This window comes from Nycticebus coucang, chromosome 9 (genome assembly GCF_027406575.1).
Source record: "Nycticebus coucang isolate mNycCou1 chromosome 9, mNycCou1.pri, whole genome shotgun sequence".
NCBI lineage: Eukaryota > Metazoa > Chordata > Mammalia > Primates > Lorisidae > Nycticebus > Nycticebus coucang.
In genome coordinates, this window is record NC_069788.1 from 61,875,370 (window position 1) to 61,898,249 (window position 22,880).

A 22,880-nucleotide genomic window follows, 5' to 3' on the forward strand; every position below is an offset into this window, starting at 1 on the left:
GGGGTTTTTTTGCAGTTTTTGGCCTGGGCTGGGTTTGAAACTGCCACCTACAGCATATGGGGCCGGCACCCTAACCCTTTGAGCCACAGGTGCCGCCATTTTACTTTTACTTCTGTTGAGATTTTATTTATACTATTAGGACTTTAATTTCCATGTGTTCTTTTTCTTTTCTGGATATTTCCTTTTTATATTCCTCTGGTTTTGTTTTCATGGATGTAGTGTTTTGAGAATATTAATGGTGAGTTGTTTGATTTTTCTTAAAGCTTTGTTTCTCTGCTTACTTGGTGGGCTCCAAATTGTTTTTCTCTATTATTTTGGTCTCAGTGTGTCTTTTGTTTTTTCTCTTAGAAGAAAACACTTAATAGGGACTTACAAAGAGAAGCCCTATCCTGGGTGGCTGCCAGACTCTAGATAGTGGATCCCCGTCCTTGGCGTTTCTTAGTAAATACTGTCCTCATGTCTGCTACTCCTCAGTATCTAGTCATATTTTTTGGTTACAGCTGTCATTGTTGTTTGGCGGGCCTGGGCTGGATTCAAACCCGCCAGCTCAGGTGTATGTGGCTGGTGCCTTAGCCGCTTGAGCCACAGGCGCTGAGCCTAATATCTAGTCATATTTTTGTGAGTATAGGATACCTAAATACCACTTAATCATTTGTACATTTATAAGGCTTACAGTTGTCAAACTTCATTGTGTGTTTATCTAGCTTTATTTTGATTGGGAAAATTAGGATTTGTTATTATTGTTAGGTCTTTCTCTTAGTCTTGGATTCCCCAGGTCAGGTGCTTCCAGATTCCTGCTTGGTTATCAGAGGACTTCTGCTTGCCAGTGTTCTCTGAGCTTAGGTACAGAGGATGGCTGGAGTTCTCTGTATTTATTATATCAACCTATTCTTAATTCATATTTTCCATATGATGTAATTAACCTTAACTGTGCATACTGTGCCCCAGTTCAGAGACTTCTCCAAAGACTAAAGTAGTGTTCTGCTGGGATGGAAGAGAATTATCATCTTGTTTGGCGTTGGGGAGGGATTGTTCTTCATTATCTGCTTCTTAAACAGATCTTCTACCATCCTTCCTTTCTTTTTTAGTCCCTCCTTCATTCTCACTTCCAGATGTACCTGGAACCTAAACCTTTGGGTATGTTTAGTGTAAATGGAGTTGCTTCTGTGCTTTCCCTGCTGGCAGTGTAGTATCAGCTCCGGTCAGCCTTCCAGCTTCTCAACTTTGTTGCTGTTGTCTCCTCTCTCCCATCTTTTGAAAATCCTAAATATGTTGATTCCGTTATCTTTAACCAGAAGTCTGCTCTGCCTTGTTTTCCTCAGTTCAGGGTAAGTTGTATGATCTGTTGGAGGGGTCAAGTATGTACTTTTTGTCCATAAAGAAAATAATTTTTGTTTTCTTTAGATTAAGAGACCATAAGAGATCTTACCCCTTTATATGTTTTTATACATGGAGGCCAGAGCCATTAGTAAAAATCTGTCATTTTGCCCTAATGAAGTACTTTTGCTTTAACTGTTGCAGTTTTCCAATTTGGCGGCAGCACTACAAATTTCAACTTCACAAATAATAATCCATCAGGCGTGTTCACGTTTGGTGCAAATCCTAGCACACCTGCAGCCTCAGCCCAGCCTTCAGGATCAGGGGGCTTTTCTTTTAACCAGTCTCCAGCAGCATTTACATTGGGGTAAGAGGACTCTCTGTTGCGGTGCAGAATTTGCATTGGTTAGAGTGTATGGTTGTGTGTGTTTTGTTTTTAAGAGTCATCAAGATGCAGTATAGTTTTCATAAAATTAAATGTGTTCTCCAGTATCAATTTACCGTATTACAATTTGGAGAAATATATTACAGCCTTAGAAAAATAGCATAGTGTGTGTGAGGTGTAGCATCAAGTATGTGTAACAAGTGTATTTTTTTACCCCCTTCTTACAGTGATGTTAAATGTTTGATTCTGAAATTTTGTTCTGAGCATCATGCCACATTGTAACGTTTTTATTCTTCACAGGTCAAATGGGAAAAATATGTTCTCTTCTTCTGGAACTTCAGTTGCTGGTCGCAAGATTAAGACTGCTGTTAGACGCAGGAAATAAAGGTCACATTGGTGTTACACATAATGATGTTAGCAACAGTTGGTGCCCTGCTTTCAGATACTGGAGTGTACTACGTGCTGGGGTTATCTGAATTCAGATCTGCCTAAGGACTTATAGTTTTTGGAATTTTCCTCCTTTCTCATTCTTTACAGAAGCCTTGTCCCCACCATATCCCTCTCTTTTTAAAAAATAATAGCTAGACTGGTGACTGATTCTTCAGCAAAAGTATTTTATGATCCAGCAGATTATTCACTGATTTGACATAGTCTGGCTGTACCCAGGAATGGAGCCTGCACGGCAAATGGCTTTGTATAGAACCTCTTTGTCTGCACCACTATATGCGTTGATAAGCATTTGTGGAATGCGTTGAAATTGTAATTATATCTGAGGAATTCTGTATAGATTAGAATTCTGTATAGATTAGAGGATGTTGAAATGAATGATTTCTATGCTGAGTTTGTGCTGGTGTATGTGTGAAGTGAATGAGTTGGGTGTATTGTGCACTAAAATTTTCTGATAGAGGAAGCCTGATTAAAGAGTGGTCCATGCTAAGGACTTGTTAGATCTAGTTCGTCCTCCATTTAATAATTATATGCTATTTCTATATTTTCATTCTTCTATCATCTGTCTTGCCTTTTACATTATTTTATTATGAAACGTGTGTAAATACAATTTTGTTTCTGTACTTCTTTGGCATAACATAAATCTGTGAACTTGAAATTTGAATTTTGTGTTAGAAATTTTTTTGTTGTTTAGTCTTGTCTCAGATTTTATTATGTAAATCCCATTATTCAAAGTTGCCTAAATCCATTTTGAAATCTTTAAAAAATAAATTGGGGATTCTTAAAGTTGAATTTATTGGCTTTTCTGATCCAGTTTTGTTTGGACCAAAAACCAGTATTGTACAAAGTATTAAGCATATATTTTTATATTTACTGAAATGGACTGTGGTGACTTTGGATAATAAGGAAAAGTTTAATATTAAAGCCATGTTTATTACAGTATAATTAACATGTTAAACCATGGGATAAATGCCATCAATAAAAAATTCGACATAACCTTTTTGTTCTAGTTTTAACTCATTATGAAGGTGCACAGTATTAATGGGAGGGGACTTTTTAAAAAATACAGGTCAACAGTGGAACTGTTAGAAGATAAATCTCAAAGAATAAATTTAAGTAACTTAGACCACCCCTAAGAAAAGGGGAAAAGTATCTGAAATTCCAGCATACCGAAGGTAGCCTATTTCTCATCTGCCTAGCATTCATGCCTAATTTGGACATAGATTTACATACCTCTTTTAAAAGTTGAAAATAAACACACATAGCCATTTCTGTTTGTACTTGTTTCTTCCTGGGTAAATGACTAGACATTGTTTATTGATCAAGTTCTTGGAGGTAACGTGCCTAAAACAGTTTACAAAAACTGCAGTGGCCTTTTTGTATATAGCTGTTCCTTGGTATACCACACACCCAACGGTAATTTTTCCCAGGACATCCCCCCATTCTCCAATATCAGAATGTGTGCAGAACTTGAGTGTGCAAAAAGTGTTAGCCCTTTTATGCTAGGGACTTGTTAGGTTTTGTATTCTGTGAATACTGTTTTTGATCCATGTTTGGTTGAAAAAAATTACACAGAAGTGGACCTGTGTGGTTCAAACCTGTGTTTTTCAGGGGTCAGCTGTGATTTCTTTTAGATTATTTTACTGTATTATTACTTTTTTTCCTCGTACATTTTTTTCCCCCGTGGTTGATTTAAAAAAGACTCTTGGAGTGGCATTTGGTAATTTTATTATTTGGTTTGAATGCACATGTATTTTACGCTCACTTTTAATTTTTGAAGTTTAAATTCAGAACTTTAAAATGTTGAGATTTTTCGTGCTTCCAATACGAAGTATTTTTTTCTTTTCTTTTCTTTGGAAACAGAGTTTCACTTGTCACCCTCGGCAGAGCTGGTATCACAGTTCACAGCAACCTCAAACTCTTGGGCTCAAGTGATCCTCTTGCCTCAGCCTCCCAAGTAGTTGGGATTACAGGCGCCCACCACAACACACGTCTATTTTTAGGGATAGGGTCTCACTTCTGGCTCAGGCTGGTCTCGAACCCATGAGTTCAGGCAATCCACCTACCTCGGCCTCCCAGAGTGCTAAGATTACAGGCATGAGCCACTGCACGCAGCCTCAAAAGGTATTTTTTATAGCAGTTACTTTATTAATAATCCACATTTGACACCTAGCTGTTTGGTAGGCAGACAGTGGTGGTGAAGCTGGAAGAGGTAAGTAGAAGTCTGTTTCTTAACTGCTCAAAAGTTAACATCTACTCCTTGGGTTAGTTCCTAGGCCATTCCATAGGCCCATCTAGTTGGGAACACATTTTATACTTTCCTCAAAAAATGTTAGAAATGTTTACTTTTTTTTTTTTGAGACAAAAGTCTCAAGCTGTCGCCCTGGGTGTAGTGCTATGGCATCATAGCTCACAGCAACCTCCAAATCGGGCTCAAGCGATCCTCTTACCCCAGTTTTTCTATTTTATTTTTTTTTATTGTTGGGGATTCATTGAGGGTACAATAAGCCAGGTTATACTGATTGCAATTGTTAGGTAAAAGTCCCTCTTGCAATCATGTCTTGACCTCATAAAGTGTGACACACACCAAGGCCCCATCCCCCTCCCTCCTTCCCTCTTTTCTATTTTTTTTTTTTTTTAGTAGAGATGGAGTCTTGCTTTTGCTTAGCCTGATCTCGAACTCATGAGCTCGAGCCATCTACCCACCTCAGCCTCCCAGAGTGCTAGGATTACAGGCAAAATGTTTACTTTTATTTAGCACTCTTTTTAAAAACAAGTTAACTGAAAACCATGCTTAAGCTTGCTTTTGTTAAAAATGGAATCTTTTGGTCCTCCAAACTAATAAGTCTATAACACCATATTCAGAATTTGGGATTTTTTTCAATCTACTTTCTTAGGATACCAACTTTAAAATAATTTTATGGTTGGGGGGGTCACCACAACACGAGGAACTGCATGAAAGGGGCGCGGCATTAGGAAGGTTGAGAACCACTGGTCTAGGACCTCTTTGCCAGAGCTTCACACGCTGGGTCTGAAGAGGGTCCCCAAAGTCTGCACCATTAAGCGAGCACCTAGAAGACTTCTGAAGCACTGAGGTCCAGGGGCATCACTTGTAAGCAAAGTGCTAGGTGGTTTTGAGTAATTACAATTCCAGGAATTAAAGCAAAATCAGACAATTGAAAAATGTCTTTATCTGCTTGTTCATGTAATTAGCATTCTTTCAAATTGAATAAACCAGTCCACAGTCTGGTTTAGCCTGGGAAATGTGCATTTGCTTTAATTTTATTAGCGTATCTTTCTGTGCCTGTTTAAAGTTTGAAACTCTGGTTACCCTGTGCGTTTAATCAAAACCAATAAATTTGATACAGTAAATCTTTAAAATAGGGGTGCTGGGTCTAGCTATCCATACCTGTCATATGGCCATGTCAATCAGAGCCATCATTTCCCTGCAAGATAGGGCAACGTTTTAAACTTCTTGCAAAAGTCCACTGTAGTTCCAAAATGTATAGTGTGACAAGGCTAACAGCACACTGTCTATAGTTCTCAGACCTGGCTGTATTTTAGCTACACTCAAATTTATCCTTTGCCCTTGAGGAACCTATTGTTTTGTGTCTTGGCCTTAAGGGTTAGAATTGGAATGGCTTTTTTTTTTTGAGACAGAGTCTCACTCTGTCATTATTGCTCATAGCAATCTTGAACTCTTGGGTTCAAGGTATCCTCTTGCCTGTTTTCTTATTATTAATAGAGACAAGGGTCTTGCACTTGCTCAGGCTGTTCTTCAACTCCTGAGCTCAAGCAATCCACCCGCCAGGGGCTCTCAGAGTATAAAGTTAGACTTTTAAGTTGCTCAGCTGGGTCGTTTACTAGAGAGACGTGAGACGTAACATCTTTCATGGTGGTTGTGATGGTTAATAACTAACTCTTCAAGGACTGGCTTAGTTTAACATTAACCTTAGTTCATGAGCAGGTAACTTTTGAGAACACTTTACAAATAAACTCCTAGAAGTGGTTTTTTCTCATAGACCTCCTTCTGAAATCACTCCTGTTTACTGCTGCAGCTGCTGGAAAAGTTATACTGGGAAGCAAAGTCTCTCTAAGCAGGAGATTCCAGAGTAAACCTTTTCGACAAAACACAGATGCATAGTTGTCTATTGAAACAAAGAATTCAAATTGGTGGCATACAAATTATTAAAAATAGAATGCTGAGTTTTATTTATACATGGGCCATCCCTCAGGTACTTGCAGGTCAAACCATACTTTATAATGAACTTCAAGGAAATACATACACACACAGTTTGAAATGAACTTTACCCGGGCAACCATGTTATAAAGACTTTGGTCTAAAGACTTTGGTCTTTGGTACTGAGGGGGTGAGGGGAATGCACGTAACTGAAATGGTGCTCATCACAGATTTTAGGAGTATTGTTACAAGCACATTCTTCAAAGAAACAGCCTGTTTAAATAGGGACAAGTGTAGAATGAAAACAATAGCCTCATCCACATCAAAAAGCCCTTTATTCACAAGTAGTATAATTTTCAACTCCTTTGTACCTTCCCTTTGCTGGAAATATTCATAAAACATACAAGTCATTGAACAAACCTTTTTACTATCACTTCAAACAATAAACACTCATTTGGTAACCTGGAAAAAGACCTCATCTCTAATGCATTTTTTCCAATCCTAAATACTGGTGTGAAATCAGGAGGTATATGTTTAGATGTAAACAAGTAACTACTGAACCAGTGGTAGGGAAGTATTAGTAGGGCAATACTTTTTTAGAACACTGACAAACGAAGGCTTACTATCCCAAAGTGTTGGTTTTATTTTATAATCAAAGAGTTTAAAAGCAGGGCTTGCCATCACTCACACTTACCTATATAGGGCCTAGCTACTGGCTCCAACATAAACATCAGTCATTATGCCAGACTTCTCTCAACGTGCACTAACCTCTCAGGATTACTTTAGTGGTGGATAATGAGATTTCCCGGATGCCTAAATTAACTGCCAGTTCTGTAGTTTAACTTAGACCATACTCAATGAAATAGTATTCTCACTCACCTTGAATCCTAATTTTTGTTTGCTTATTATAAGTTATGAATAATGTTTGCAGTGTGAGAACTTCACTTCGCCTTTTCAAAAATTATACTTTGACACAGAAAATCAGTATTTTTTTTTTTTTTTGTAGAGACAGAGTCTCACTTTATGGCCCTCGGTAAAGTGCTGTGGCATCACAGCTCACAGCAACCTCCAACTCCTGGGCTTAAGCGATTCTCTTGCCTCAGCCTCCCAAGTAGCTGGGACTACAGGTGCCCACAACGCCGGGCTATTTTTTTAGTTGCAGTTCAGCCGGGGCTGGGTTTGAACCCGCCACCCTCGGTATATGGGGCCGGTGCCTTACCGATTGAGCCACAGGCGCCGCCCAAGATAAATCAGTATTTTTATAAGTGAAATATACTAAATAGAAAAATGTTCTGAAAAGCAGACTCAACCTGACAACCCAAGAGAGAAATGTGATGCTATGGCCTGGTTCCCTCTTCCCTGTTGTTGTTCATCTTGTTTTTTTTTCCAACTCTGGGAATCAAAATCTCTTTCTCAAAGTGCTAACTTCATGAATAGAAAGACTTGGGTTTCGGGCAGCGCCTGTGGCTCAGTCGGTAGGGCACTGGCCCCATATACCGAGGGTGGCGGGTTCAAACCCGGCCCCAGCTGAACTGCAACCAAAAAATGGCCGGGCGTTGTGGCGGGTGCCTGTAGTCCCAGCTACTCGGGAGGCTGAGGCAGGAGAATCGCTTAAGCCCAGGAGTTGGAGGTTGCTGTGAGCTGTGTGAGGCCACAGCACTCTACTGAGGGCCATAAAACGAGACTCTGTCTCTACAAAAAACAAAAAACAAAAAAAACCCCCAACACTAAGACTTGGGTTTTGCTATAAAGGAAGACAAAGTAATACTTTGTATCTTACAGGGCTATGTAACTTGAACCCATTCTTGTATCCAAATGAACCTACAGAGCTGTTACTCTGAATGATTCATGTATAGCACATGTGCAATATTTTAAGTATAACAAATTGGATCATTTGTTTGCTTTTGTTTTACTGCATACATGAAAATAACTTAGATGTCAAATCATTCAATTATCTGACCTGAAATTATAAATCAAAGATGTACTCTTGGAACTACATGACTAAAGGACAATTCAACTTGAATTCCCCAGCCAGTGGCAAAGTAGTGAATATACAATGCCAGTGAAGCGCTAACTTCATATAACTTTTTTATTTTTTACTGTTAAGGGCCATGACACTAGATCTTCCCAGAAAGAACGAGTGAGTGATCCATTTAGTACACTGACATACTTAATAGGGTTTTTATGAAGTTGGATTTAATATAAAATTATTTTGAAAAACACGGTTTATGAAATTTTATAATAAATTATTAAGAACATTGTTAAAGATTCTATACACGTTAAATGTGATAATCTTTTTTTCATAGTTTAAATGTCAAAGAAAAATCCACTTTAAAAATGGATACAGTGATAACAGACATCTTGCATTTGCCATTATATTTTAAGATAAAGAACAATGCCTAGACTGATCCCTTATTAATCTAATTTTGAACTATGCAATAGAGTTTAGTGTTTGTTTTGAAAATAATATTGGATCTGTAGAAAATGCCTAAGAACCCAATAAAACTTAAAATATAAATAGTGCAGGTACACATCTACACGCCTATGACATCTAACATAAGCACCACACCTAAAACCCAGAACATGCAACAGAATATTGTGTTTCAACAGAACAGAGATGGCAATACATGAAATACTAACTTTAACGTTTATCCCCAAACTTCATCCCTGTTAGGCCCAAAATGAGCTTAAAGAACCTAGAATAATACGTCTAGAAATGATATTCTTTCAAGAAAACAATCCATAATGGGAAAATTGATATTTCACAAGCTATTAGTATTTACTCATTAAATATTAAGATTTTTTATTAACACCTTGATGTTACAACAGTTAAGGAACTATATAAAAGAAAAGTAGTATGTGAATATGCTGTTTATAAATAGAAGTTATATTAAGAACACTGAAAAGCACTAATACTTTTTTCATGCTGCACACATACTGGGAATATTGTTTTACAGTAAATATGCAACAGTGTGATGGAAGTAATATTTTTCCTCATACTTTGATTTAGGGCACTGAAAACATTTGCACATGAATTGTAAGTTAAATTTACAGTGAAAATGTACCTTTTCCCTCCCTTAAAAGCAATCACTAACTTACCTTTTCTTTAAAAGAGTCAATGATAATATAGTAATATGACTTAATACATTTTCATCATCATGAAAAACCTGCCCCCGAATACACATTTAAGCATTATGAATAGTTGTTACATCATTACTGCAGTGAGCTTGAGCTGCAGTACATATTGGAAAACTTCAGGAACTGCTAGGCCTGCCTCACTTGTCCCTTTCTCTTACAGCTAACACCCCACCTCCTGGGATGGGAGATCATTCAATTATCCAATTTGTGTCCCCTTCTCTCCCCTCCAAAAGTAAAGATGATTTCCCCACTTAGATTTAGTGTAAACTAAAAGATGAATCCTATAGGTGTTTACAAAACACAACTGGACATTTTCCATCATTTTGGGATAAACCAAAATAAATTTTTAAAGTTTCATTTGGAGATTTCAAAGCTGAAAATGCCTTCAACAAATTCTAATGCCTTAGATCTTAAGAAAGTATATGTTGTCCATTGTTGATTATAAAACCACTTGCCTTCTTTTTGATCTAAAAATTTTAACACTTGAATTTAACAGGTTTTTCTTCTGGAAAAGTTCTTTGGCATTCAAGTAAAATCAATACTTTCAGAATAGTCACCTGCATCACACTATAGTGACTGCTTTAATTTCTAAATCATCAATTAATGCAACCCAGGGATACTGATGGCCTTGACACATAATTTAGTGTTGTCATTATTCCATAGAATGTGGAATTCAGGGCTTTTTGAGCATCATCTGACCCCATTTCTTTTTACCACAATGGTTCCTGCTACAATGTCATAAGCTGTTCGATTATGCTGAAAAAACAGTAGTGTGATGAAAGCAGGAAAAAAAGAAGCAATAGAAAAATTCTTGATCAAAGCTCGTATAGTGGACCTAAAAAATTAAAGCAAAAATATTGGGTAAGTTGTACATTAACCACATATAGATTAATGGCAAGTTCAAAGTATATATATTAAAATACATATTCAAAGAGAATTTATAATTGAGAGAATTTTTACCTCTGATATTTCAGTTATTTTCAACTAACACTGTATCATGATCAAATCACTGGACTATTTCTAAAAATATCAACATTAAAGACCTCAGAACTTTAACATGAAAAGCAATAATAAACATGTCTTAGAGTATAAACTAAGTATAAACTTCTAGCATTTTGCCAGAAGAAAAGAAAAACTTTGCTCACCTTTTCAATAGACCCTATTATTTTAGCGTGTTTATAGTATCTTCTAAGTATGCTAACTGCAGTTCCATTTTCTACCCTATGAAGCAATACCATTTTAAATTTCTCTGTGTTCTTTTATCAGTTCTCTTGGTGTGATCCAGTGATAAGAAAAGTTTTAAAAAGCTTTCAACAGTCACTCAGAATGGAAAATTATTGTATTGATGTTAGATTTCTGCCTTTTAGTATATTGAAAGGCCACAGAAAAGTGCAGTGACTAAGAATGGGGCTCAGGATCAAGCTAGTTGAATTCAAATCCAATCTGCTAATTACCAGTTGTGTTTCATATGTGCACGAAGGGGTAACATCATATGCAGTGTTATTAACAGCGCTGGTAATGAGGAGTGCTCAATACCACTAAAAAGAAGTAACTAGGATTAGAACCACATTTTCAGCAAAACCAAGGCTTCTTCTAGAATCATTTTTTCTTATTTTTTCATAAAACAATCCAGCTCTGAATTATTCTGGCAACAATTCTAGCCAATATCTTGTTTGGCTCAACTGAGTGCCAACCTACTCACCTCCACAACTTCCATTATCACTAGTTCAGCCTCTCAGCACCCCCCCAACCCCCCCACCCCCCGAGCTGGACACTAAAACCTGGCCATGAGCACTAAAGTAATACCAGCTCTACTGCTTAAGAGCAGAAGCAGGATGCACAAATGTACAGCTGTCAAATTCTTAGTATCTACTCAAGATAGAATAGTGGCAGGTATTACCAAATAGAGGTTCAAGGCAGATTTAGTAAGTGACCAACGTCCATGGAACACTGATATAGCATTAGTACCCAAATCACCCTCTCATTATTCTGACTTACATTTCACAAAATTAACATCTTGAAACGTATACTGAAGAACTGAAATACTCAAAACTCTCCATTTGAAACTTAATAAATGAAAGACTGAATAAGTGCATACCATGACGAAGAAATTTTTAAATGAATTACACTGATTACTATCCTTAAAATATATAATTTTCATAACTATATAGATTAAGCTAATAAAAAGACTTACGTTGTAATGCTGACATTTGAGGAAGGAATCACTAAAACTCGACTCGGTGCAATAAGCACTGATGTATCACATGTCACAACTCGAAGCCCTAGCAGGAACTTCCCCGGGGTAGCTCCACCTGCTCCCCAAATGCAAATTATCTAAGAAAAGGATAATTTAAAACAATTTACTAGCTCAACTACACCAATTTTATTTTATTTTATTTTATTTATTTTTGAGACAGAGTCTCACTCCATCACCCTTGGTGGAGTGCTATGGTGTCACAGTTCACAGCAATCTCCAACTCCGGGGCTTAAGTGATTATCTTACCTCAGCCTCCCAAGTAGTGGGGACCACAGGTGCCTGCTACAATGTCTAGCTCATTTTTTGTTGTTGTTGTTTAGCTGGCCAGGGCTGGGTTCGAATTGCCACCCTCGGTGTATGTGGCTGACGCCGTAACCACTGTGCTACAGGCGCTGAGCCATCAACTACACCAATTTTAAAGATAAGTTTTCCTATCATATTATTTCATGTTTTAAAATTTTCAAGTTAAAAGATGGAATTGTGTAGAACACTCAAATATTAACCATTTAATGTGTTTCTATAGGTTGCTAACAAGTTCAATATCACAAGGTGTCTACCATAACATTTCTCAATGGCCTATTATTCTTTTTAGTTAATACATTTCAAGTTCCATAACCAATTTATTCAGTGGATTTCTGAACCACAAATTTATGGGTGGAACTGTATTTGAATTTCTAAGACTGAAAAATATAAAGAAATTACAAAATGTTTCCCTTCCAAAATTTATTTTTTCATTTAATATGACATGGACAACTTGGAGAAAACAAGAAAAGCAGAAAAGACATTTGAAAAATACATGAATAATTTAAATTTCCATTACATTTTTCTTTTGGGCTGATAATCCAAAATTAGATTGTTAAATATTAATATTTGCTGAAGTCAGTAGCTTACCTCATAGAAGCAAACTAATAATCTGTAGATAAGAGCCACAACCATCATTTTCTGCAAGTCTTCCATTGACGTGTCTTCATCTATTTCTTCTATTATATAATGCATAGCAAACTTAGATATATCCCTACACAAAATGATAGTTCGTGGTTATGAAAAATCAATTACCAGAACAGTTGTACTTTTTTCATTATTTTAAGTTAGAAATTATAATTGAAATTGTAAGGTAATCTTTAGGTTCCTAACCATCTCGTTTCACAAAACATTCATTAGCATATTCAACAAATAAGCAGCATTATCATAACCAGGCACTGTACTAGTGTTAGGGACATAATGATGGATGAATTCAACATGGTTTTTGCTTTCATGGAGATTTTAACCTAGCAAGTAAACAGAATAAGTAGCAATAATAAAGTGGGATAAGAGCCATGATAGGGAACCACAGGAAACTATGGAAACATTTACATGTACCAAATACACTTTACCTTATGCTTTACCTAGAAGCTTTTCACAAGGACATTTAAGCTAGGATCTGAAGGATGAGGAAAAGTTAGCCAGACTAAGAAGGGAGAAGAAGGTTCCGGAGAAGGGGAACAGCAGGAGAGAAAGTCTTGAACCAAGAGTATGTGATAGAAGTAGTTTGAAATGGCTCAAATATTAATTAAAAATGTCTGATTTCCTTAAGTATTAAGTTTGACAGGTAATATCTCTGACATTTCACTTTTGACACTTTTATTATGAAGGTACATATTCATTCTTTCAAATGCATGTTTTGGCTTGTGATTATCTTTCAAAAAAATTTAGAGCAATTTTTGTAAAACCATGGACAAGTCAAAAATACATGTGATTTTTAAATATGAGTTCTATACTGGAACCAATGCAGTGCGGACAGTGCGAAGTATCAGCGAAGTGTTTGGGAAGGATGTGGCTAATGAATGCACATACACTGATGAGCAGAGAAATTCCCTTCTGATGATTTTAATCTTGAAAATGAACCACACTGGGTGCCTGAGACCAAGGTGGATAATGATGAACTGAAAGCTGTAGTGGAAGCAAATCCATCTCAACTGAGCAGGTCTGACATTACTCTTCCAACACTGAATCATTTGAAACAAATCAGCAAGGTAAAGAAGCTGGAAAGATGGGGTCCACACGAATTAAATGAAAGTGAAAAGTTGTCCCAAAGCTTGCCTTTCTTTGCTGTCATGACATAAAGGCAAACCGTTTTCTACACTGTGTTGCTACATGGAATGAAAAGTGGATTCTTTTTGGCAATCCCAAGAACTCAGCACAATGGCTGGATAAAGATGAAGTGCCCAAACACAGTCTAAAACCATATACTCATCAAAAAAGCTAACAGTGTCTGTTTAGTGGTCCAACATTTGTATTATTCAATTTACATTGACCAATGTAAAACCTGGTCAATCACTAACAGCGGATGTCTACTGCAACCAATTGGTCTAAATGATGACGATGCTTGCAATTAAGCGCTAAGACTGGTCAATAGAGACAGGCGAATCCTCTTGCAAGGAAACATACTCAATTCTCAACAAACTGTGAAAAAGGCCTTTTGTGATTTCATTGCTACTCGCTCTCCACACTTCTTCAATGCTGGCATACACAAGCTATCATTAAGATGGCAAAACTGTGTCCTAAGTTTAGGTGCATAGTTTGATTAATTGTACTACTTCTTGGCTCGGCGCCTGTAGCTCAGTGGTTAGGGTGCTGGCCACATACACAGAGGCAGGCGAGTTTGAATCCGGCCCAGGCCTGCTAAACAATGACAACTGCTACAAAAAAAATAGCCAGACATTGTGGCAGGCACTTGTAGTCCCAGCTACTTGGGAGGCTGAGACAAGAGAATCACTTGAGTCCAAGAGTTTGAGGTTGCTGTGAGCTGTGATGTCACAGCACTCTACCGAGGGTAACATGGTGAGACTCTTTGTCTCAAAAAAAAAAAAAAAAGAAAGAAAAATTTCAACTTCCACAGTCACAAAAGGATTAAAAATGTCCACTGGACCCTCAAAAGGCTTATCAATATTCTCAATTAATGTGAATGGTTTAAATTGCCCGCTAAAGAGGCACAGGTTGGCGGACTGGATACAAAAACTCAAGCCAGATATCTGCTGCATACAAGAATCGCATCTTACATTAAAAGACAAATATAGACTCAAGGTGAAGGGATGGTCATCTATACTCCAGGCAAATGGAAAGCAGAAAAAAGCAGGCGTTGCGATCCTATTCCCAGATGCAACAGGCTTTAAATCAACCAAAATAAGGAAGGATAAGAATGGACACTTCACATTTATTAAAGGCAATACTCAATATGATGAGATTTCAATTATTAATATTTATGCACCCAATCAGAATGCACCTCAATTTATAAAAGAAACTCTAACAGAAATGAGCAACTTGATTTCCTTCAGTTCCATAGTAGTTGGAGATTTTAACACCCCTCTAGCAGTGCTGGATAGATCCTCCAAAAAGAAGGCAAGCAGAGAACTTTTAGATTTAAACTTAACCATTCAACATCTGGACTTAATAGACATCTATAGAACATTTCATCCCAACAAAACTGAATACACATTCTTCTCATCAGCCCATGGAACATACTCCAAAATCGACCACATCCTAGACCACAAATCCAACCTCAGCAAATTTAAAAAAATAGAAATTATTCCTTGCATCTTTTCAGACCATCATGGAATAAAAGTTGAACTCAATAACAACAGGAATCTGCATACTCATACAAAAACATGGAAGTTAAATAACCTTATGCTGAAGGATACATGGGTTATAGACGAGATTAAGAAGGAAAACACCAAATTTCTGGAACAAAACAACAATGAAGACACATTATCAGAACCTCTGCGATACTGCAAAGGCAGTCCTAAGAGGGAAATTTATAGCACTGCAAGCCTTCCTCAAGAAAACAGAAAGAGAGGAAATTAATAACTTAATGGGACATCTCAAGCAACTGGAGAAGGAAGAACATTCCGCCCCAAACCCAGCAGAAGAAAAGAAATAACTAAAATCACAGCAGAATGAAATGAAATTGAAAACAAAAGAATTATACAACAGATCAATAAATCCAAAAGTGGGTTATTTGAAAAGATCAATAAAATAGATAAACCTTTGGCCAACCTAACCAGGAAAAAAAGGAGTAAAATCTCTAATCTCATCAATCAGAAATGACAAAGATGAAATAACAACAGACCCCTCAGAAATTCAAAAAATCCTAATGAATATTACAAGAAACTCTACTCTCAGAAATACGAAAATCTGAAAGAAACTGACCAATACTTGGAAGTATGCCACCTACCAAGACTTAGCCAGAATGAAGTGGAAATATTGAACAGGCCTATATCAAGTTCTGAAATAGCATCAACTATACAAAATCTCCCTAAAAAGAAAAGCCCAGGACCAGATAGCTTTACGTCAGAAATGCAGAATACAAATGTCTACATACAATAACTACCCTGTTTTCCCAAAAATAAGACATCCTCCGAAAATAAGACCTACTTACAGGAGAGAAGACGTCCCCTGAAAATAATACCTAGCGCATCTTTGGGAGCACACCTTAAAATAAGACACTGTCTTATTTTCGGGGAAACGGGGTAAGAAAATGCCATGAAGGCTACGTTGAACAGTTTGATGAGATTATTTCAGATTGTATATGAAATCAGCACATTGTACCCCTTGATTGCACTAATGTACATAGCTATGATTTAACAATAAAAAATAAATAATAAAGAAAAGAAAAAAGAAAATTACACTACTTCTTGTTTGAGATATAATAAACTAAACTTTTGATGTGAAATCAGATACTTCACATTAATGACCCAATATTAAGTGTGAGAGGTTACAGTAATGAAGAAATACGGGCCCGGTCACGGTGGCACACGCCTGTAAACCCAGCACTCAGGGAGGCCAAGGTGGGGTGGAGGGAATTGCCTGAGCTCACAAGTTTAAGAACAGCCTGAGCTAGAGCGAGACTCCACCTCTCAAAGTAGCAGGGCACTGTGGCAGGTACCTGGAGTCCCAGCTACTTGGGAGGCTGAGGCAAGAGAATAGTTTTGAGCCCAAGGGTCTGAGGTTGCTGTGAGCTGTAATGCCATGGCATTCTACCAGGGGAGACAAAGTGAGACTATCTCAAAAAAAAGAAGGGCATCTTTTAAATCAGATGAAGAAACTAAGACTTTATTCTATTGGCAATGCGAAATCATTGAAGGGTTTTTGAGGCAGGGGAGGGACAGAATAAGAATTTATGGATCACTCTGGCTTTCATCAGAGACTAGTCTGAGACAAAACAGAAAAAAAGAGTCTACGTTATGACTATAACACGAGCAAAGGATGATAGTAACTGAACTAGGGATAAGCAATGATGAAAGAGAGGGTGGGTGCGAGGAGCAGGGAGGAATCACACTAATACTCCTGGCAAGTGCCCTGAAACTTGACTACATGGGTTTACATCTTGACTGTTACTTAATACCTTTGTAACTTTTTAGTTTGGGGCTTAATTTCTCATAAATCCAAATTTCAAACTCTATAAAATAGAACTATTAACCTCTACCTCATAGTAGTATGAAAGAATAAATAAGAATCTATATAAAGAACTGAGTCCAATGCATAACACATAGAAAGTGCTTAAGGGCCGGCCACTGTGGTTCACCCTATAATCCTAGCATTCTGGGAGGCTAAAGCAGGATGATCATTTGAGGTCAGGAGTTTGAGAGCAGACTGAGCAAGGCAAGACCTCACCTATACTAAAGACAGAAAAGTTAGCCTGGCCTGGTGGAGTACACCTGTAGTAGTCACAGCTACCTGGGAGGCTGAGGCCAAGAGAATCAATTGAGGCCAGAAGGTTGAGGTGAGCTAGGCTGAGGACATGACAGTCTAGCCAGGGTGACAAAGTGAGACTTTGTCTCCAAAAAAAGAAGTAAACCTAAAGTGCTTAGGAAGTAGTAACTGTTACTAGGATTATTAATCTGAAAGGAGGATTATAAATGTCTCACTTTGAAGTTCACTTGGGACTTGCCTTATAGTATAAGCAATTCCATTTGGAAATGCCATCTAAGTTGATTATTAATAATTCACCTGTCAAAAATTCTTTACACCTTTACTCCACATGATAGCAAGAAGGAACAAGATAGTAAAAGTAAAATTCATTTCAGGTCTAAGAGGATAGTTGAATAAAATCTAACCAAATTTGGAGGTTCCTTTTATCTACTTTTGATACAATTTGGAGGTTCCTTTTATCTACTTTTGATACATGAGATTCCCACACAACTTACAGAACTTATTCAGTCTTTTCCTCCTTTGTAGTTAGTTCTTAAAACCAAAAAAAAAAAAAAAAAAACAATAAATTTTTGGTTTTTGACAAATAAAGATATCATGCCAGTGGCACAATGATTATCTATAGAATCACTTGTAGGCACGATCAGAACTTAACAAAACAAGATCTCTAAGTAGTAGAAATTAAAACTTGTTCTGTAACTGTCTTTAGCTTACTTTATTCCACTGAGGTGCATAATACTTAAGACAATGGTTGCTTTTATAAAGAAGAGAATAAAGAAATCCACCATCTCTGCCATAAATCTGTGGGCCAAGGATGGAATCACATATTCTCTACCTGTTAAAAAAAAAGGGGGGGAGGGTTAGTAAAACTAATCTTTTCATGTAGACCTTATAACACATGAAAGGTAATGAATCGGGAAAGAAAGCTAAGCTACAACTTGATAATAAATAATTTATAATCTGCCTGGATATGGTGGCTCATGCCTGTAATCCTACACTCTGGGAGGCCAAGGCAGGAGGATTCCCTTGAGCTCAGGAGTCGTTTCAGATCCGCCTAAGCAAGAGTGAGACCCCATCTCTACTAAAAATAGAAAAATTAGCCAGGCGTGGTGGATGTCTGTAGTCCCAGCTGTTCCAGAGGCTGAGGCAGGAGGATCACTTGAGCCCAGGAGTTTGAAGTTGCTGTGAGCTAGGCTGACGCCATGGCATTCTACCCAGGGTGACAGAGTGAGACTCTGTCTCAAAAAAAAAAAAAAAAGAAAAAGTATAATCTTATAGCAATTATTGATATTGATCCCACCAAGTAAACTGTTAATAACTGATTTCGTGACTTGGCGCCTGTAGCTCAGTGGTTAGGATGCCAGCCACATACACCAAGGCAAGCGTGTTGGAACCCAGCCTGGGCCTGTTAAACAACAATGACATAGCTGGGCCTTGTGGCGGGTGCCTGTAGTCCCAGCTACTTGGGAGGCTGAGGCAAGAGAATCGCTTATGCCCAAGAGTTTGAGGTTGCTGTGAGCTATGATGCCACAGCACTCTACCAAGGGCAACACAGTAAGACTGTCTCAAACAAAACAAAACAAACAAACATTTCACAGATACATTTGATTGGGGTACCCAATACATGTCACTAGAAACTCTAATGGAAAAAATCCAGGTAACATAAAATTAAACATTTTTTAGTAAAAATCAAGGTTAAGTACAGACAACTAGTATAAACTAAGTCCTTGTATGTTCTCTCCCTCATTCTTTTAGTTTGCTTTGCTTTCTACAAAACAAACTCAATGATTATCAATCCTGACTGGAATTATTTTCAGCATCAGTTAGTTTTCACCTTACATACCTGTGGCTGATTAAACAAAAAGTCAAACAGTACACACAATCAGTAAGACAGGGCCCAATCAAAGCTTCATGACCCCTTTGGTATTCATGCAAATCTCCTTCGATCTCCGTTCATTTCCACTGTCCCTAAGCACTTGAAGTCTGGATTATTCCCAGCACTACCAGTTAAGCCCCTCCAAAAGTAGATTTGCCACCTGGGAGTTTAGCTTTTCGGGTCTTACTCTCCAGAGGGTGGAGATCAAGAGGATGGCTTGAAGAGCAAAGATTTCTTTACTTATGGAAATAACTGGTCCCATGAGTACGGGTAACAATTCGGAGAGCCAGTCTGCATTGCCTTGTACATTTTGGGAATTTGAGGCCCGGAGAAACGATAGTTGATGCACGCGGAGAATCACTAATCTTAAAGATCTGAAAACCGTGCCCGCTCCACCCGGCAAGCAGTTCCCCGAAGACCCTTCTGCTCCACCGCCCGCCCGACCTCTCCTGCGCGCTTCTCACCTGCTTGCCGCCCGGTCTCGCTCGGGGTTCGCGAAGGGACTGCAGATCCTACCCTCGTTACCGGAGCGGCCCGGACGGATCCCTGCACGTGAGGGGCTCGGGGACCCAGGCCCGAGACCGGAGCAGGAGTGGTGAGGCCAGCAGCCGCCCCGGGGTCGGGTCCCGCGGCCCCGGAGCTCAGGAAGTAGAAGGGGTTGTAATAGCCCAGCTGGGGGACCGCAGCGCCGGCCGCAGGGTAGGTCGGTGGGGGCGGGTGGGGGGTGCAGTAGGCGGGGAAGGTGGCCAGGCCGCTGTGCCAGGTGAGGTAGCCGCAGTAAGACTGCCACAGCCACTCGTGCACCTGCCGCGAGTACTCGCGAGCGCTCAGGCGCGGCGGCCTCTCGCGCGGCGCCGCCGTCCCGGGCTCCTCGCAGCCCGCCGGCTCCTGCAGCCCCGCACTGGAGCCGCAGGCCGCCTCCCCGCGCTTCCGGAGCTCACGCGCCAGCTCCGAGTTCTCGGCGGCGGCCGGCGGCCGGCCTGGGGCCTGGACTTCAACCTGGGGCCCGGCCCGGGGGGACGGGGCAGCGGCGGCGGGAGGGCCTCTCAGGGGAGGGACCGGCTCGTGGTCCCCTCCGCCATCGTCCTGCCCGGGAGGGCGGCCGCGGGCTTCCTCGGGCCCCTCTGCCATCGTAGCCTCAGCAGCACCCTCGGCGGGACTTGTCACTGCGCCGTCTCCCTCCCCCAGTGGCCCCTCCCCAACGTCCCCGTCGCCACCGCAGCAGCCGCAGGCGTCAACAATCCGCCACCGGAAGCGGAAACCCCGCCCCCAGCAGCAACGCCCGCCGCGGGGCGGAGCCGGGCGCGTAAGGCCGGGGAGTGGGGCTGTGGGCTCGGGTTGCGTCCCTCAGAGTCACTGGCCCGCGGGTTCTTGGACTTAGGCCGTCACCGTTCCCCTTCTATTTTAACGACATCTAAAGACCCCAAAAGGCCTCTGCAGATGACCTGTGGGGTTGGAGCTAGGCTGTCGGAAAGACCTTGCAGTTGGATGAGGATTTCCCTGAGGTCCCAGGGTCGTGTGGAGCCTTTTCCACTGGAACGGCCAGCGTGTTTTGATCTATAGGCTTGGGGCTTGTTACTGTGTCTGCCCGCGTTCATTGCGGTTGACCACGTGTATTGGAGTGATAGAGGACGCATCTGTCCGCTTAGAAAAAGAGAGTGAATGTCAGACTAAACTGGGACGTGAACTATTAGCATATGGCTACCACTGAAGGGCTTATAATCAACTTAAGGATATAGGAAAGTATGTTAAAATATAAATATGTAAAAAATACCCATACAACTACCAAATTTTATTTTATATATATATACATACACACACACACACACACACACACATATATATATATATGCCGACTATATATAATTCAGAGGAAGGGGGCATGGCCTAGGGCAACAGTCACCAAACTTTTTGGCACGGGGACCAGTTTTACGGAAGATAGTTTTTTTAAGGAGAGAGGAGTCTGCAAGCAATTTGTTATGGTCTTCGTGTAGTCAAACCCCTCTGCTAATGATGATCTGTATTTGCTGCCCAGCGCTAACATCACCACCTCAGCTCCACCTCAGAGCGTCAGGTATTAGAGTTTCATAAGGGGTGGGCAACCTAGACCCCTCCCATGGTACAGTTGACAGTAGGTTTGCACTCCTATGAGAATCTAATGCAGCCGTGGGTCTGACAGTGGACGGGCAGAACTCAGATGGTGATACAAGCTATGGGGAGCTATAGTAAATACAGATGAAGCTTCACCTACCTGCCTGCTCCGCACCTCCTGCTGTGCTTCCAGGTTCCTAACAGTCCACAGTACAGGTCCAAGGCCAGGGGGGTTGGAGACTACTGGCCTACGGTACTCCAAAGCCCTGGGTCTTGCCATAACAGAAAAGAAAGGGAAGGGCGCCTAAGGTTGAGACAGTGGGTTTGAAGAAAGGCACAGTTCTGGTGCACAGGGCTTGTGTCTACAGAAAGGGAAAGTTTTTGGAGACACAGGCTAGCTCCAGGTAAATGACAGGGTCCAGCTTTTAAATCCGCGAAATTCTTCTTCCCTTTGCAAATCTGGGCAGCAATATGTCTTTGTATCCCATATGGGTCTAGGGCGGACATGGCACAGCTGGTCTGGTGATTTTAGGTCCTAAGTGACCTTCACCTCCTATTTCCCATTCTTACTGTTTTGTAAATTTAACTCCCACCCTAAAAATGTCCATTTTGAGGGCAGTGCCTGTGGCTCAAGGAGTAGGGCGCTAGCCCCATTTACTGGAGGTGGCGGGTTCAAATCCAGACCCGGCCAAAAACTGCAAAAAATAAAATAAAATAAATAAATAAATGTCCATTTTGAATAGTGTAGGAATTAACTCCTGAACTGGAAATGTTGTAATAGAGTGTCATTAAATTGTGCTGATTATTCTTTAAAATAATGGTTATCGTGGTCTTTACTGTGAACCATTATGATAAAACTGTAATTTTGGAAATTTTCTTATAAAAGAACAGAACAGTCTTGGAGAGGCTACTTTACTGTTCTCCAGAAACCCTGACAAATTTTGGTGGACCTATCCCCATCTCTGTATATTGGCTGACAGTAAAAGACAGCCAGATCCTCTTCATCCCGAAACATCCCCAGTATCATACAGAGGATCTATAAGGACTAAAGACTGTGGGAATATTTATTAATGATGATGCTGTTGGCACCAAGGAAAAACTTCCCCTTCACCCTCTGAAGGCTCAATGAAAATCACTGACAAGAGGCAGATTAACAGGAGAAAAGGGATACAAATTTATTTGATCATAATTTTATATGACACAGGAGCTTTCAGAATGAAGACCCAAAGATACAGGTGAAATTGTCCATTTATATGCTTAAGTTCAACAAAGTAGGCTCGTGTGGACAGCCATAGAGAAATATAATTGGACAAAAAGGGTGTGGCCTAATGTTACTAGACCAAGCAAGAAAATCCAGCAAGGCCTGTCTGGATTCTTCTTGGACTCCTGGGAAACCATTCCTTCCCTCTTTGGAAGAGACGTCTTATGACCTACTGTCAAACAAGGTAAGTCAGATAATTTCTTTATGGCCAGTTTTAACACAGAAAAGCAAGGGCAAAGTTAG

At 39.8% G+C, this 22,880-nt stretch overlaps 2 protein-coding genes across 3 annotated transcripts in view; one reads left to right on the top strand and one right to left on the bottom strand.

Annotated features, from left to right (window-relative positions):
- NUP153 (nucleoporin 153) overlaps window positions 1-3,145 on the top strand; it is an 89,716-nt gene extending 86,571 nt beyond the window's left edge. For both annotated transcript variants that reach the window (XM_053603556.1, XM_053603557.1), the window contains exons 21-22: window positions 1,522-1,684; window positions 2,003-3,145. In XM_053603556.1, the coding sequence (XP_053459531.1) occupies window positions 1,522-1,684; window positions 2,003-2,087 (248 nt within the window). In that variant the 3' untranslated portion in view covers window positions 2,088-3,145. The remainder of the gene's footprint in view (window positions 1-1,521; window positions 1,685-2,002) is intronic.
- Window positions 3,146-6,645: 3,500 nt separating this feature from the next.
- Window positions 6,646-20,514, bottom strand: FAM8A1 (family with sequence similarity 8 member A1). Its single transcript, XM_053603558.1, has 5 exons — window positions 19,750-20,514; window positions 18,124-18,244; window positions 12,616-12,739; window positions 11,662-11,801; window positions 6,646-10,302 (listed from the first exon to the last, which is right to left on the bottom strand). The coding sequence occupies exons 1-5, from the start codon at window positions 20,414-20,416 to the stop codon at window positions 10,158-10,160; spliced, it is 1,197 nt and encodes a 398-aa protein (XP_053459533.1). The 5' UTR covers window positions 20,417-20,514; the 3' UTR covers window positions 6,646-10,157.
- Window positions 20,515-22,880: the final 2,366 nt, after the last annotated feature.

Coding starts and splice junctions, on each gene's coding strand:
- FAM8A1 (XM_053603558.1), bottom strand. CDS start 20,416: ATGGCAGAGGGGCCCGAGGAAGCCCGCGGCCGCCCTCCCGGGCAGGAC. Junction 12,740..18,123: donor ATGCACCTCAGTGGAATAAA/GTAAGCTAAAGA, acceptor CATTTTGTGTAG/GGATATATCTAAGTTTGCTA. Junction 11,802..12,615: donor TATTAGTTTGCTTCTATGAG/GTAAGCTACTGA, acceptor TCCTTTTCTTAG/ATAATTTGCATTTGGGGAGC.